Source organism: Anolis sagrei, chromosome 4 (assembly GCF_037176765.1).
Source record: "Anolis sagrei isolate rAnoSag1 chromosome 4, rAnoSag1.mat, whole genome shotgun sequence".
NCBI lineage: Eukaryota > Metazoa > Chordata > Lepidosauria > Squamata > Dactyloidae > Anolis > Anolis sagrei.
In genome coordinates, this window is record NC_090024.1 from 35,196,772 (window position 1) to 35,214,846 (window position 18,075).

Consider the following 18,075-nt stretch of genomic DNA (forward strand, 5'->3'; position numbering starts at 1 on the left):
ATATGATGCCCATATGATGAAGTCATAACATGGCTTGAAAATCTCTTTACCATCTTCATGGATTTTCTCTTCATGCAAGATATCTAACCAGATACTCAATAATTTCACCTGCTGAAACCTAAATGTGAGGCAGAATTGTTTTGAAAGCATATTCTATTCATCTCAAGGAGAAGCCACGTCTGAGACTGTTTAAACCTGTTGCAGTGAAAAACCTACCAATATACCTATACAGGTAGAGGGTGGAGGGTGAGGATGGGATTGGCAACCCGGCAGCACTGTAGAAGGTAGTTCCAACTGAGATCTTCTCAGCATATCCCGCAGTCCAGTCAGAGGGTGGTGATGTTATCCTTAAACTTTCTTTGTGCAATCTATGAAAATATATGACTTTCCACTGCTGTATCCTAACCCATACATTTTTTTCTGTAAATGAAAACAAACATAGTGTAGTGTTGAAAAAAATCTACCAAATCAAAGCTATTTTCCAGTAATGATCAGTAATGAATTCAAGTATTAATATTGTGTAACCATGTAGACCCCCCCCCCCCCATTTCTTAATAAAAGTGCCATGAGCAAACATAGGAAAAGTATTCTTCATGTCACCTAGAAAGTCCCAGTGTCCAAATTAACTACTATCTTTTAGCTGTTTAGGGAATGTTTTGCCCGTGACCTCCTTATGAACCTCTTCAACATTTCTGTAGGAAGTTAATTGATTGCTTTTAATTAATAATTTATCTAGACTGATAATTAAATGTTATGATGAGATTTTGGTGTGCTTGAATCATTGCTTCCTATATAATTATACTATAGGATGTTTCAATGAGTATAACTCTATCTTCTGCTAATCAAATAATTTGGTTACTTCCCGTATAAGACATGCAGACAATTAGTCCATAGGCCTTAAATCAATTTATGCCTATCTATTTATTTTATTTAACATTATTTTTGGGCTGCATTTAAAGTTGAATTCTTTTACATCAGTGTATAATTTTTAAAGTAATACAAAACAAATATAATAAAACATATCAAGTGAAATGTACTGAAAACAATTTACCACCAAAAAACAGCTACCCCAAAAGCCACAAAAAGACCAGTAAAAACAATATGGTCACATTTGTACAACATCAATTGTTTTGGCCTATTAAACATTTATCATTGGTTGGTAGGCTACATTGTATATTCTAAAGGAACAAGATGGCAGACAAATAAAAACAGATAAATTCAGCAAACTTTGGAAATATTGTACTGATTTTTCTTTGGGTTAACAGAAGTATACAACTCACAACCAATGAAGGCTATTTTTAAAGAATCTTTTATGCCTGGATATACATCTGGAACTCTTTATACTAGCTAACAGTAAAGTAAATGCCACTGCTTATTATATCCTACGTTTTTTATTTTAAAAAGGAAATTGAAAACATACCACTTGCAGAACTGCTTGACATTGAATTGGCTATTGAAAAGGCATCAGTTGCATATTTACATATTCCATATTTTGTTCTGTGCATCAGTCTTCCTTGGTGCACAAAAATTGGATGCTTTCCATATATGCTGAAATCTTGCTACATAAGAAAAGCTATCTTGTTTTTAAAATGGATTAAACCATTAAGATACAGGAAGTGAACTAAATGCTTCTGACTATAGAAGCCTTTCTTTTCTCTTTTCTTCTTTTGCCGTGGATATGTTTTTCTTAGTGGTTGTCTTGTGTCTCCATATTTATTTTTTATAAGGTTGGAAACACTTGCAGTACATATCACAGTTCACCTAAAAGTTAACTACAGAGTTAAAAATAATTCTTATAATAAGAACCTAATGTATGACAAAGACCAGCTCAGTGTCAGAAACCAAAACAATCCACAGAAGAAACGTCATAATTTAAAGTTGGTTTTACAGCATTCTTTAATTTGGAGAGGGGCAAAATGCTTCTGTGATTAAATCATAGCTCCTAGCTCTTTGCTGTTAAAAGAGATTCAAGAATGTATGTTTCATTTTTAAAATCTAATGCAAAACAAATGGAGAAGATGTTTCCAAGCTTGAAACATATTTTATGAATTTATCTTAAGATTCTCTTGTTACCAGAGGGTTGCATGTGTTTGGCCTATTATTTCACCATCTAGCCTCATCATGGATTGATTGTAGAGAGCAGAGGCAATCTTTTTCCAGCCTATCCTTTTGCCGCCTCCAGTTCTGAAAAGCTGTTGGGTTTAAGCCCTGTTTGAAGAGGTTTCAACATTTCTCAATACAGCTGCCCCTCCCTATCCATGCCTTTAAAATATTTTTAAAAATCCAAAAAGCAGTGCTTGGTTTTGCCATTTTATATAAGAGACACCATTTCACTACAACATTGTATATACTGAGACTTGAGTGTCTATGAATTTTAGTATTTACAAGGGGGTTTGGATCCAAGGCCCCACTGTTTTTCAAATGCAGTGCATTCTAAAAGCTTGTGAAGTCTAATTGCCCAAATAGAAATCCAATATTTTTGTTAAAGATTTTACCAGCAAGTGGCCAATAGCAATTGAAGAAATATATCTAATCACAACATATTTTGATTATGCTTTTTTCTTGTGATTTATAATCTGCTTGCTTGAATGGTCTGTCTGCCTCAGACTCCTTAACAACTCTTCAGAGTCGTTCCAGCCTCCATTTTCCTTGTATCATACTCTTCAAAATATCTGATACTATGCTGTATCAGGGGCATTTTGCTATACATTTCACTTGAAAGGAAGAATTCAGAGTTTCCTGCTTGAGATAACTGAGTTCTTATTTTGCATGTGTACACAGTTGTAGCCTGGATATTGTTAGTATCATAAAAGGATTCATCATGTAGGGAGAGCATATTTGAAAACCAATTGAATAACTAAATAGCTTAACAGAACCAAACACATTTGGGTGAGTTCTGCAACTTGACAAGCTAAATCATAACATGACTTATTGGAAAACCACTATGTTGATGAACCTATGACTATAGTTAAAATAAATAACACCATGGCTATTCAGATCTAAAATGACCTCTTCCTCTTTTACAACCAGGATATTTTTGGAATACCAAGAATGTGGAAACTTAATGAATGTTGGGGCATCAAAGAAGCATAGAATTTAAAAAAATAATTTGTATGCTAGATTGAGTCTCATTGTGGGGAGGAATGATATAAATTAATTTAAAACAATACAACAAAGTAGATTGTTGAGCCTATGTTTAATGTGGTAATCAGAGCCTGTAGAATCTCCCACTGAGATCTGATCTTGGATCCATCTCATCATGTAATATAGTGGCAAGTTCTACTCTTGCTCCACCTGACACTCCAAAACAGATGATCCCTTTATCTACTTCAGGCTTCCTACTGCCTTACTCCCTTTGTGTATCTGCTTAAAAGAATAAATTCCATATGTATAAATGTCCAGTGATGATTCATAAACTGAAGAGTGGAAAGAAAAAGTTCATATGATTCATTCTTCTGCTGTAATATGTTTATTGAACTCCTACATCTCTTCCACATGTACATCCCATGTGCTAGGATGTGCATTCTTCGGTTAGTGTTACTGTCAAATATGTAATTTATTACATTTAACTCTTTCAAAGATTTGTATTCTATCTTTCCTCAATAGGTAGGAAAAGTAGGCAGGTAAAGGAACACTAAAATTACAAAAATTAAAAAAAAAAACCCACAAAATTTAAAAAATCACACCAATAAAGCAGTAAAAGCAGGAGTACAAAGAAAGAACAAGGAGCTCTGATTGTCTTTTTTTTTTTTACAACTTCTAGTAAGTTAAAAACAATTTCATGGAAGACTCAGCTACTTGCCAGCCAAAATATTTCCTATAACATAGAATAACCAAGCAGAAGGCCACTATTGAGACAAAATGATCTTTCCTTAAGTATGGTGCCAACAGGGTACATTTTTAAGGCTGAAGTCCTACCCAGCAGAATAAACAGAGGATACACAGATTCAGCTGATTGACTTCTTACATTTTATAGCAAGTAAAGGAAACCTTGAACCAGCATGATATAGTGGTTTTCAACAACAACAACAACAACAACAACAACAACAACAACAACAACAAGTTTATTGTCTAATGAGGGGTAACAACTCAAGGGAGGAGTTTATTCAAAATCATTTGAAAATATTTTGGAAAGGGTTTTTGGATTAAAGATGTCATTCAGTCAACACAATAAAATCTTGGGTGTGTTTGTATGTGTATTTGTACAAAAACATATAAAAAGTAGGTTATGGCATGTTGTATAGCAGAATGTGAACTGCAAAAGGTTCCCTTTTGCAATCTTTTTTTCTTCATCTCATTTTTTTTCTTGTTCTGATGTCAATTCCTTTAACTGACAAAATGGAGAAGCATATTGTTGTGATTCTATGTGGTAGGGAGGGGTAGCAATTGCTTTTTAAGCCCTTAAGACCTGAATTGGAAGATGCTTCAAATTTGTGTTTCATCAAGGACAGACAACCTTGGTGGAATAGGACTTTCTTCCTTTCTTCCATGTACGACTCCCTCACACATGTTTTTTGATCTGTATACCTGGAATACATTCCCCAACACTTCAGCATGAGTGTTAGCAGAATGAAAAACAGATGGGCCAGCAGTTGCCAATGTTATCTCCTGGCCAGCTCTGGCAAGTCTCTCTTTCTCTTTCCTTTCTTGGCATGGCAGAAATATTTGCCTTTATTTAGGAGAGCCTGTATTCTTTTCCATGCTTCTCTCCTTCTCTCACAATCTAAGCTGAATGCTGTTGATTTCCATGTCCCTGAGGTTGGTGGAGGTGAGTGTGAAAAATAATTAACGTTTTCAGACTCCTTTCCTTTCCTCCACTTTTGTTGTCCCTGAATGTTAAATATTTGATCACAACATAAGCCAAGAAATTTGTTTAGAGAACATTTCTTTGTTTGTTCAGTTTACAATACTTATCCACCAGTGTTTGTAGATGCTTTAACACTTTGTCCCCAGCCTGCAAACACTGCATTTCTTAGAACTAGTCTTAGAAATGCCATTAACATAGTTAATGTTATGGAAATTGTGTTATAGCTTGTTTTGCTTTAGTTTCCATTGTAAGAATATCTCCTTCATTCAGAAAAGTTCTGGACAAAATTAGCTCAATAATCTTTGTAGAACATAAAGCTGAAAAACAATAGTCAACAGAGCTGGGTTTTCTGTAGTTCATTTAATTTTGATGGATTCAGATATAATGGTATTTTCACAAGGATGCTGTACCTTCAGTGAGTACCTTCATTAGAATTTCCCCATGGAGTCCACATGGGGGAAAAATATTAATTTTGTTCTTCATCCACTTGTATACTGGTTCTCATCATTGCTTCTTACAGAAAGTTCAAATAGTTCATCTTACAATTTTTCTTTTTTCCCCTCCTCTCTTGAACCATGAAATAAACCATACAGTAAATCATATTGATATGACCATATTTACTTAAGCTTTCAGGTTTTGAGCTGTTTATTTTCCTGGTTAGGCTCCTTATATAGGTTTTTTTATTCCATGTTATACATTTTATATGAACGCAATAGTGTATCACCCCTGGCAAAATAGTAGCATGGCCGAAGCATTATAAATACAGATACAACATTTAATTGGGTCATAAATAGAAAATATGAAACAATAAGTACGGCACAAAAGTCAGTATAAACATGCCAGCATACAGAATAGCTTGTTTTTGAAATAAAACCCCAAGTATTACTTCCTTTACAATTTTCATCAGTTTACTTGTATTAATAACCCATTGATATTAGATTTCAGTTTGATGAAAATTGTGTTTAGTATTATGCTGTATCACATAAATATTCATTATCCCAACTGTCAGACTTGTTGTTGTTGTTTTGCAAGTAAAACCACAAAAAACATACAATAGGTTCCAAAAATACAAATATGTCCCCAACTTTTTCCCTTTGAAGTTGCATTTCAGAATGAATTTTATTATGAAACTAGCAGTCCCCTGCCATGCGTTGCTGTGGCCCAGTCTGATTATCTGGAAAATAAAGTAATGAGAAAATGTTGGTTTCTAATATATGTAATTTCCTTATGCTTGTGGGTAAAGAGTATTTCTTGTTATTTCTTTGTCAGTGTTGATGTGGAGATTGTCTGGTTTGCTTACTCTGGAACATGCAACAAATAATTGTCCTTCTTTAGGGGTCCCTTTCAGATCTATGATACTATATCTGTGTGTGTTTGAATCATATATATCTATCTCTATCTATGGCTGGATGGTTCTTTGTCAGGAGGGCTTTGATTACATTTTCTTGTCCTTGTGAAGGGAGTTGGATGGCCTTAAGTATTTTCTGTTGGTCATGTGGGTTCTTGTGTGGAAAGTTTGCCCCAATTCTATCATTCATGGGGTTCAGCATGCTCTTTGATTGTACGTGAACTATAAAGCCCAGTAACTACAACTCCCAAATGTCAAGGTCTATTTCCCCCAAACTCCATCTGAGTTTGTCATTTGGGCATATGGAATATCCGTGCCAAGTTTGGTCCAGATCCATCATTGTTTGAGTCCGCAGTGCTCTCTGGATGTAGGTTAACTACAACTCCCAAACTCAAGGTCAATGCCCACCAAATCCTTCTAGTGTTTTCTGTTGGTCATGGGAGTCCTATCTGCCAAGATTGGTTCAGTTCCATCATTGGTGGAGTTCAAAATGCTCTTTGATTGTAGGTGAACTATAAATCCCAGCAGCTACAACTCCCAAATGACAAACTCATTTTTTTTGAGTGAAGGACATACATTGGGTTGTTAGGTGTATGCTGTCCAAATTTGGTGTCAATTTCCCCAGTGGTTTTTGAGTTCTGTTAATCCCACAAACAAACATTACATTTTTATTTATATAGATTCCATTGTACCATTCACAGAATGTTACAGGTAGTTCAGATGTTGTTTCCCTTCATAGGTATCCTTGCTACATTTTCTAACTGGTTCTTCCTGTTTTTTTTCCAAAACAAAATATTGTTGAAGAATAAAAGTCAATAACACTGCACACTATTTTTTGGTTGGTAATCCTAGAAGCTATCCATCAGAAAGCACTTACAGTATGAGACCAGTGTTTACAGTCATTGTGTTTCTGAGGTCACTAGGGTGTATATAAGTTGTTCATATTTATGGCTTTTTACTAGAGAAAGTGCTTAAAACTTTCAAGGCAGGGCACCAGATTTTCATCAATTTCACTCCCCATTACTGTAGTGCTTGGCAATTTATCACATCTTGAGTAAGCCACCAGGAGCAGTTCTTAATTTGAGCATTGGGGACTGCAATGGATAAGAGAAACTCAGAAGCAATCAGCTATCTTACTATGTATGAACAAAATGCCTTCTGCCAGGTCAAAGCCACCATCAGATACTGTATCCTCAATATGGATTCTACTAATGTGGAATTAGGTCTTGTTGAATTGCATGGGATTACTTGCAGTAGGTATTAGAATGAAGTGATATCTTCATCCATAGACAAGAACAAAAGTAATGTAATTTTTTCAGTATAATTGAATTTCTTAGTGTCTTCTCATTGCATTCATGTCTTGTACTGAGGATGTTACATTCCTTTTAAATGAGGTGGACTTTTTGTCTTCTAAAAAAAGAAAGAAAAGAAAATGGAAAATAATACAATCCAACAAAAAAGTCTTGGTGTCTTGGTTTCTAGGCCTGTTCCAGGGGTTACTTGAGATGCTGATTCAAAAAATTGCATTGGTAGACCACATCAGCTCTAATTTGTTAGATTTAGTTATCATGATTTTCCATGGCTGAGCAGATGATGTATATGGCATGTGTTCTGTATCTCAAACTCTAGAGCTGATAGGGTAAAACTGGTCCCATGTTTGGAATCGGCAGGTCAAATATACCTAGAAACATGTCTAACATTTGAGGCACCAAAATGTGTGGTGGCTAATGTAATATATTCTACATATCTTAATTTCAATGGTGTCCAGATATATCTCAAATAAAATAGCTCTGATCTCTTGGAGGATTTTTGCACATTTGAGTTACTGAAACATGCTATATTTATTTAGTTAATTGTTTGCTGCTGTCTTAAAATTTTGATATCTGAGGGGGATGATTTTTTAAAAAAGAAACTTAATGTATGTTACAGATCGCATTGAGAAGCATTCCACAATGCCAGACTCACCTGTGGATGTGAAGACGCAATCCAGGCTGACGCCCCCAACAATGCCACCTCCTACTACTACCCAAGGAGCCCCAAGAACCAGCTCTTTCACACCCACAACGTGTAATTATACTTTTGTTCCATATATGCTTTCTGTACGAAAGGTTACATTGTTGCTTGATGCAAAGACCTGAAAGGATGAGAAGGAAAATTTATGCCACTATATAAAAGAAGGTTGTTCTTTGTTATGCACTGAAGCAGTTAAGCAAAAGTAAGAAGAGAAAGCATTAATAATAGTTTTTAATATGTTAGCAATCTGTACGTTCAGAGACTGAGTCACATTAATAGGTTTCATGCACTTTGAATGAAGTACTTTCTACCTCCTGTGATCCAAAGTTCCAGGCTTTAACTGTTTGTGAATTGTGAGGAAGTTTGTCATGACCAGTGTTGTTATTTTTGGATAGCTGGATGTTATACATCTGTTAGGACGGAAGACATATTTTATTTTTGGATAGTTGGATGTTATACATCTGTTAGGGGGGCAGAGATATTATCTTTGGTCATCCCTCCACATTTGTGCTTTTGACGTTTGTGGATTTGATTCTTTACGGATTTGATTAAAAATGTTTTCTCTAGGAATCATCAGGTCCTCCAGTGTGACTATATGGCCAATTTCCTCTAGTCATGCTGGAGGACCAAGAGATTTCTAGAGATAATCTGCAGGTTCTCCAATGTGATTCTGTGTCAGTTTCCAGCAGAAGTTAGATTTTGGGTTGGCGGAGGACCTAGGCATTCCTAAAGAAGTGTTCTTTCAGAGAGGTAAAATAGATTTTGTTTGTTTGTGGTTTTTCATTTTCATGGAGGGTTTGTGTTCCAAAGCCTAGAGAATGCAGACTGTAGATTGAAAGCAGCATAAAATATCCATTTGAAATATAATGCTTCTTTAGATGGTTACAACCTCAATATAAAAATATCTACATTATACACTCCCCTAGCAACCATCTTTTAAAAAACACATACCTACCCACAAACCTATATAAGTTCTTTGGAAGATCTCTTTCTAAATTCAGTAAACTGGAGACTCAGTTACTGAGAACAGAGGATGAATTACGTTCCACTTGTCTTGCAATTGGTTGTATGTCCAGTTTATTTTGACAACTCATGAAGATTTACTCTTTCAACCACCTTAGGAAGCATTGATAATGCAAAGTAATACCTCACATCCTAATAACCACGTAATGGCAGAGACACATTATATCATGTTTGTGTTAAAATAAAGAAAACAATGCACCAGATCCTATGGTAAATTTTGGCTACTGGGACAAAATAGTGAAGAACAAAGAAAAACAGATCCTCCTTTTCCACTTTAACATCTCCTTGCCCAGGGTGCCCCCAAAACTAACTTTGAAGGACTGAGAAATGCCCCAAAGTCAATTTTCAGAAAATGCAAAGTACTGCAGGGGGATAGACAAGTGGGAGACAATTCCTTTATTGCTACCAGTCCAGCATTGGATTTAGCCCAAAACCTATAGCAGTTAACTTATATTGTGTTGCCTGTTCATGAAGCTAATTGTATCATCATACCATTGGAATATGTTAATTATTCGAGAAAGCTGATAAGATACTTCTTTTCTTTCATTCATTCTTTTCTTTTTCTTATTTTTTTTTAACATAAAACAGCTAGTAGAATAATCATGAACTAAATACTATTGTATAAACTGTTTTAAATCAGGAAAATGTTGTGCCAAAGGTTTTTCTTTTGTATTTGTGTGTAAATAATATTTTGTCTTCATGCTTCTAGTAACCAATGGCACAAGCCATTCACCAACTGCATTGAACGGGGCTCCTTCACCACCCAATGGCTTTAGTAATGGCCCATCATCTTCTTCCTCATCGTCTTTGGCTAATCAGCAATTACCACCAGCTTGTGGAGCTAGGCAGCTTAGCAAACTGAAGAGATTTCTTACAACACTACAGCAGTTTGGCAATGACATTTCACCAGAGATTGGGGAAAGAGTGCGTACTCTAGTACTAGGACTTGTGGTAAGCAAACAGCAATTAAGTTGTGGCTTGTTATTTTCAGTCTTTTTATTAGATCTTATTTGGACATAATCTATACTTAGCCAAACGTGGGGATGAGTGGCTAGACACATTTAAATGTCTCTCATGGGAAGTAGGACCTGAAATAATATGTTCCACTGTGCAATGGTCCTATTAAGAGGTCTAGCCAACCATTCACCAGTTTGGAATATTACATCTCATTCAGCCATATTGCTTTTCTGACCACTACTGAAACAGATAGTGCCCTGTGAGAATACTTCTACACCTCTTAGTGCCTGCCTTGATACCTGATACCTTCCAGCTCGTATTGCATCCTTCTAGATACATAAGCATCAACACTGCAATATATACAGTTGTTATGTTATGACAGGCTGTTGCCTAGTTGGGCTGTTGCCTAGTTGAGCTGTTGCCTTCATGACCTGCATATTGTGGTAAACAAGATATTCATAAATCTTTGGTTTGATTCAGTGGGGGTGTTGATTAGCTATTGACTAAATGGAGGTTAGGATATATCTTCACAATGATTTTGTACATAAATACATTCCCTGCATATAATGTGTATAGAGTCTACTATAACCCGTAGATAATTTATCTGCTTCCACCATGAACAAAGAAGCTTGAACTATTTGGAGCAGTCCTCTCAACTACATCCAGTGAGGTATCTATGTCTCATGATGAATTTACAGCTATTCAGCTTGGAGACAGTCATGGCTAGGCCAAAGAATGACACATGCAATACTCTGGGTACATTGGCTTCTGAACCTCAAAAATCTCATGTAGAGCAGTAGACTAAACAGAAAACACTGTTTGAGACATTGGCCACTGCCTGGGAGCAGTGACTAAATGGAAGTGAAAAGACCAACTGCTTTCTGAAAAGAGAAGTGGAAATGGCCCATCAGTTTGAGAAAGGAAGGAGTGATGTGAGTCTGGACCATTTTTTCTAGATGTAGTTTTTCCATTATCTTTCTTACTAATGAGACACAACACTATGACAAGATAGCTATGACCTTGGAGTAAAGCACTCACCTTTCCCCCAGCCCTAGAATTTAGTTCTAAAACTTAGACTTTGTTACAGGGTGGAACAGATGCATCAGTAAACAGGATCACTATCCATAATAATAAATTAAGGTGCAATGCTTTCTATATTGTGCAAATTCAAGTTTTTATAATGTCAATATTATACAGCTGTTAAGATACCACAGTTAAGGTAATTTCTCTCTAAAAAGCATTGAAGGATTAATCTCTGCTGCCGCATATTTCTGTTATTCATTTTACAGCCAGTTTTTTTTCATTCAACAGAACTCTACTTTGACAATTGAAGAATTTCATTCCAAACTGCAAGAAGCTACTAACTTCCCACTGCGACCTTTTGTCATCCCATTTTTGAAGGTATTGCACAGATCATTGATCTGGAAACTATTTTAAACCATACTGTTGCTAGGTCACAGATGTGTATTACAGTTTCGCTTTTTAAGAGAGTGAGGAAAATGAATTTCACGTTTTAAGGGCTCCTTTTCTCAGTGTAAGTGAATGAGCCTCTGTTAGAGTAACTATTTTCTTCCGTTTCACTGCTAAGTACTTACGAAATCTGTCAGCATTCTTGCTGTATGCAGTGCCTGGTACCATTTATATGTAGTGTCACCCAAAACTGATAGTGTCACAGTACTTTTTGTGACCTTAAGTAAAGGCTGGCACAGCTGGAGATTCCCACGATTTGGACCCTGATGCTACTAGGATGTGACATTTTTTTGCAGTGACAGGGGTATTAGAGCTAACCAAACTTGAGCTTTTTGGAGTTGTATTTAGAAAAGTAACTTCTCAAAGGTCTGCCCAGATCCAGAAGAAGCACAGAGAAGGTTGTGTCTGTGATGAAAGAAATGCTTCCATGCTCCATGCCAAACAATTCACAGATGAACAGTATTGCTACACTTTTTATGGGGTTAGAGATAGTAATATACTATTACAAGTTGGCTGTCATTCCTAACGAACCTTCTAACACCGACTCATTTTTCCTATTGCCTTCCTCATCAACATGAATCCATCCATAGTGCCTCCCCCCCCCCCCCCCCCCCCGTATTTACAATGCTTTCTCATATGTGCTGTGGCTCTTGATTAGGAATGCATTAAGATGTCACTTATTTTTGGGCAAAAAATGAAAAGCAAGATGCTGGGGAAGTTTGTGGGAAGGCTTTGATCTCTTTAAATCTCATCTAAGATATAGCCTTCCCCATTCTTACCCAGTTTCCTCCTCAGTTTTGTATGGAGTGGACAAGGAAAGTAAGAGTGGATAATGGAAGGCTCGAGACCCGTGATGTCATACAGGGTAGAGGAGCTAGGCTAAATTGGATCCCCACTCATCTCTCCTCCACTGAAAAAAAAAGTTTCACTATGATTTAGACTATCAGGTGTATTACAGCATCTAACAATAATACACAAGAAAGAATATGTGAGACTCCATTTTGGTAACCAATACATGTTCAATCTCGCTTCTGGAATTCCACATAAACATCCTGTTTTTAGAAATAAGAGATTTTTCAGATAGTTTAATCACTTCTGTAGATACAAAGTGAAATATTCCTACTATATCATCCATAAATAATTAAAGCAAAAAGGCAGATCTGAAGTGAAATTCATAATGGTGAACCTTCAGTGTTTGAAAATCCATGGGCAGATCTGTGCAATGCCTGCAAGGTATGTAAAGAATATTAACTTTTTTCTATTGATGAGAAAAGGTGTCTTGATGTGTTTTGACACCCTGTCAACAGAGAGCAGCTGCATGGTTGTGTTGTGTGTTGAGGCCTTGGCCTGTGTAAGCCGCATCGAATCCTTCAGGAGATGCTAGCAGGGTACAAATAAAGTTTAATAATAATAATAATAATAATGGTTTTTCACCACTGTAACTATGTTAAAATGCCAGTACATTCTTTGTAAGCATTAGCAACAAGAGCATTGGTTGCTGTGCAAACCTCCACACAACAAACCTTTGTGAAATTTTACAGAAAAGTCCTAAAATGCAAATAATACCCCACCCCCCACAAAACATTGAAAAAAATATTTTCCATATGCAAAAACAAAATATGCCAGTCTTCATATATTTCATATGTGTACACATAATCATAGTAAATTATGTGACTGATAGCATAAATCATACAGAATGTATGTTATGAAATACAGGCTAAGAAATGATGTTCTTGTTTGACAGCTCTACTTGTGATATGGATTAGAGTAGGAATTAAATGAAAATTTGAAAATATTCAAAAAATGTAAACATTAAAATAGAAATAAACATAGGAATATTAAAAATGCATAGTTAAATCTGATAAAACAATTCAACAAATCTATTAAACTACATAAAACACAGCACCCCATGACTTGGTCTTTAACATTTTCTAACGTCTGCCAGTTTCCTGTTCTTGATATAGCCTATTGCATTGGCAATGTGTCTCTGCCCTCCATTTCTCCACATGTTCCTTGTCTTAGTTCATCTGTGGCAAGAAAAGGCAGTTGCATTAATTAGTAATCATATGGTTCTTCTTTCATCTAGAAAGATGCCCTACTGTTTTCACTACAACATGCTGAGAATTACCTACACTTGGAAGTGCTTGTCCAATAGTATTTCTCCTAGGCAAAATGTATTCTTCCCAGTGGGGATTCTATTGTTGTTATTATTCTGTTTTAAGAGAGTAAGACATTGTGAAGGAACCAAAGATGCTTTGAATCATCAACTTTGTAGGACCTGCCTTTGAGTAGACCCACATAGGGATCTGCAGTTGTTGTTGTTTTGTATCCTTAATGCTTTATGACTAAATAATTGTTAACTGCCACAAATAACTGTGGTATTCTTATCAAATGTGCTTTGGTTTTAATGCCTTCCTCATCGCACACCAACTGCTGGTTTAAAACTTGATACATGGTGAAAGTGCTCTTAAATTCAGGTTTGAAGTGCAAGAAAATGTGTAGGATTAAGATAACGCTGCCAAAGCTTCTTAAAAGACTCTTTGATGGTTTTGTGATCCCAAAGCATTTCCCCGCTCACCTTCTAAAATAGATCCTCCACAGAGATCTGTGGTTTGGGATTCTGGATTACTTTCTGTGAATGTGAGTGCATATGTGTGACTTCAAATTTTAAAGTGTCTGTCCTCATCCTTTCTGGATAATTGGTGCCTAAGCAACAAGCGCAACTATATTTACAAAAACTAAATAGATAAAAAGGCTATCAATAAAAGCAGAACAATATGGTGAGCAAACTTTGCTCTTTTACCCTTTCAATCTTGTTTTCAAGCATTTCTGCGAATGGCAGGTGAAAAAGGCTAGATGAACTGATGGTGCTTTTCAGGCAGACTACCAATCTCTAACCTAGTACTCTCCAAACAGGTATTTTCATGACTGGGGTGCATATACACTATAGAATTAATGCAGCTTTCACTTTAACTGCCATGGCCCATTGTGGGAGTTGTAGCTTTAGGCATATCTACAAAAAATGTGGATGCCTCACCAAACTTAAAATGAAGTCAAAGTGGTGTCAAACTGCATTAATTCTACAGTGTACAATGCACACAGTTTCCATCATCTTCAGTCAGTATAGTCATTGATCACACCAGCTATAGACATATGGTGATTACTTCGTGGTACTTGGAACATTTTAAAAGACACGCTGTTTAGTTCTTGACTTCATGTCTATGTGTCAGGCAAGTTACTCTGACCCTTGAAAGATTTCTGTGCATAAACATATATAACCTATTGATCATGGTCCTTCTCTAAGGTGTATGCTGGCATATCATTTTTTTATAACTGATTTTAGTTGTATAACTGATGTTGAGTGATTAGCTTTGCTATATAGTCTTTAGTAAATTTAAAATTGTGGTGTTCTAGAAAACACTGCACAGTGAAGCACTAGACTTGAGTGCAGATCTGTTTTTAGCCATTTTCTTCAATCCAGCTTCTTTGGTTAGTTTGGGTGTCGATAAAGGCAAGGGCCCAGCCATCATGGATTTCCATTTGTAACAGGACCACATGTCACCCTATGTCAGCTTCTCCTCCCCTATTCGGCATCACAGTTCCCTTTATTTTCTTGCTTCTTTTTATTTAGTGGGACTGACTGGGAGTTGGGGGCATGCGGTACGGTTTGGTGGGATGCGTGCCTGCATGTGTTTGGGGACTAGCTTTTTGTTCTCCTTTCCTTCCTCTCCTTCAAATACTCCTAAAATATCATCATTATCATCATTATCATTATTATTATTATTTCTAGCAAACAAAAAGAAAACCCTCATTCTCTGAAAACTACTACCACCTTGTTACCTCTCCTCTAGAGCAGAAAGTAAAAACAGATTTAAGGAAGTATTAAAACCAAAGCAAGAAGCAAAAGATTGTTTTTTAAAGGAAGCCCTGGGAGGATAACACTAGGCCATCACTCTTCCTTCCCTCAGCCTTCTTAAAATGCCTTGGATGGAAAGCTGCATGACTGCTGCATGGAGAAAAAGTGGTTCCTACCTGGAGCCTCTTTCCTCTACAGTAGGAACAGCTTTAATAAAGCATTAAACTCAATCTACAGACAGAAGGGAAAGGATCACAGAAAGAGTAGTATCCTAACTCTGATGCTCTTAATCCAGGTCTTAATGAAGGATATGGAAGGGGAGCCTATGGGAAGTCACCCCCCCCCCCCATAATGGACCAGATAGAGTGCTTTCTTAACCCCGTAGCTGACATCGAGGCTCCTTTGAAGAAACAAAAAGAAAGGTTCCCGGGAAGGGTGCTTTCTTAACCCCATTCCTGATACCCAGGTTCTCTTGAAGGAAAAGAGGAAAGGGTCCCAAGAATGGAAAGCGGAGGCTTTTAGGTTTCCCATTGCTGCCAATGGGCCAGATCGAGTCATGTTTTTTGGTTACAGACCAAAAATGGCTATCTGGCTACCTCATTTTTGGGAGGTGCGCGAAAATGGATTCAGGGGTCAACTGGTATCCAGCCAGCATAGATGGATCAAGGTTCAGCCAAAATGCACAAGTCTATCAAGCACCTGGCCCTGAAAACAGTGACAAAACAGTAAATGAAAGAGAGATCATGAGCATGTGCAAAGAGTTGTGCTGGATAGTCGCTTTTTATGTCTATGTTAATTTATCTGTTTCATCATAGTTATTTTATATTTGCCACATTGAACTGTTGGCATATCCAGCATACTAGAATGGAACTCTAGTACACAGCAATTCTAACGAAGTGTTTTCAATTTTTCTATGGTCTAAGGAAGTGTTTTCAATTTCCTTCACATGTCCAAGATTATTTTTTTTCTCCCATTAATTCATCTGTACAGTGAAATCACATGTCATTGTTGTTATTCTTTTCCTTTTTGCTGAGAAGGATGTAACATGCATTTTGTAGGTGCATCAGACACCAGATGTTATGAATATTTGTTTATTTATTTATTTATATTCCACTTTCAACTGGAAATTCTCATTGAACAGCTTATAAATTGTTAATTTGACAGTTCCCTTCCTTCAGACATACAATGAAATGAGTGTGCATTGGGGGATATGGGAATATGAAATTATAGTAGAATTGAAAACAGCTTTATTATTCATTCAAAATTTATTACTAACTAATGGGTTTTGTGCGGTGGAATTTATTCTTCACCTATTATGGATGAAAAATTCAGTCTGTCTCAACACAAAGGATTATTTGGGAAGCAATATGTTGAAAAACATGGGGATGGATCTAAAATCTTACATTACCAGAAGGGGCCCTTCTACTAATGGAAACATCTTACATTCAGAGATCAGAAACTTTCCTCCTCAGTTTAGGAAGGGAAAATGTTATTTACTGGTGATTTTACACTTATAGCTTTCTATACAACTGTTTACTGGGTAGAGGAGAAGAATGCAAGTGCAGCTCAGGCTAGTTTCTTGTTCATTATTGCATGTGTTAATAAGGATAATGTATTTATAAATATAATTATGATCATGTTGGAAGCCCGAAACACACACACACACTGGAAAGGAAGGAACTACAAGGACACTTCCAGCCCCTTCCATCATTTCTTCCTACCATATGGTTGCCATATCATTTATTTAGGATCACTGGAATCAAAGATGCAACTTCTTTCTTCTTCTTCTAATTTTAGTGCTATTCCTCAAAGGAGACATTAATGACAAAAACCATATGGTTTTGGGAACACGGGCCTTAATAAGTGCATTGAAATGCTGCTGTAACAATATGCATTAAAGTCTTGTTTTCATTAAGCTAATGTAACCCGCAGACCCTCGGTTCCATTTTGCATTTATGGAGGAACATTTACTGGAAGGATATTAGACACCATTCTAATTACCTAATCTGGCACCAGAATTGGAGCAAACAAAATTGCTTTGTATTACCATTTTTTAAAAAAATTGGCAGAAGATGTTTATGGAATCGCTAAATTAAACAGAGTACCAAGTGAAAGACCTAATGTATTGTGTCATCTGTATGTCTGCATTTGTAAATGTTCATGTACATGTTTCTCATTACTTATTCAGTTACATTTAAAAAGGAAAGAGTAAACATACAGAGCTACCTAGTATATATTCCTATCAGTATTTCCAGTCCAGATTTATAGTTATGGGTGCTTTCCTGTCTAGTTAACAAAACATTAATTTAAAATGTGTTTGCAGCTCCTCCCCCCAGTACCTTTGGTTTCATTTAATTTTATAAAATATTAGAAATATAGAGCCTTGTGGAGCTTATTTAGCCTTCTTCTTAAGTCACATATTAAGCCTTTTCCTGGTCCTGAGCCAGAAAATCATCTGTCAAAAAAACATCTGTGTGCAAGATGCCCGACATGTGACATCATTTTCCTAAGAACCATTCAGAAATGTGTCTGTCTTAGAGACGGCACAATTATGTCTGTGTGCATGGGTTAAAGCACTGTTTTTTTATTCCAAAAAACAAA

General features: G+C 36.4%; 1 protein-coding gene across 4 annotated transcripts in view; it reads left to right on the forward strand.

The window, feature by feature from the left end:
* Positions 1-18,075, forward strand: part of RUNX1T1 (RUNX1 partner transcriptional co-repressor 1) — a 164,410-nt gene that overhangs the window by 98,097 nt on the left and 48,238 nt on the right. For all 4 annotated transcript variants that reach the window (XR_010909799.1, XM_060775592.2, XM_060775590.2 and 1 more), the window contains 3 exons: positions 8,085-8,222; positions 9,901-10,142; positions 11,460-11,549. Coding sequence is in view for 3 of the 4 variants with exons in the window: in XM_060775592.2 (XP_060631575.1) it covers positions 8,085-8,222; positions 9,901-10,142; positions 11,460-11,549 (470 nt within the window). In the remaining variant the exon portion in view is untranslated. The remainder of the gene's footprint in view (positions 1-8,084; positions 8,223-9,900; positions 10,143-11,459; positions 11,550-18,075) is intronic.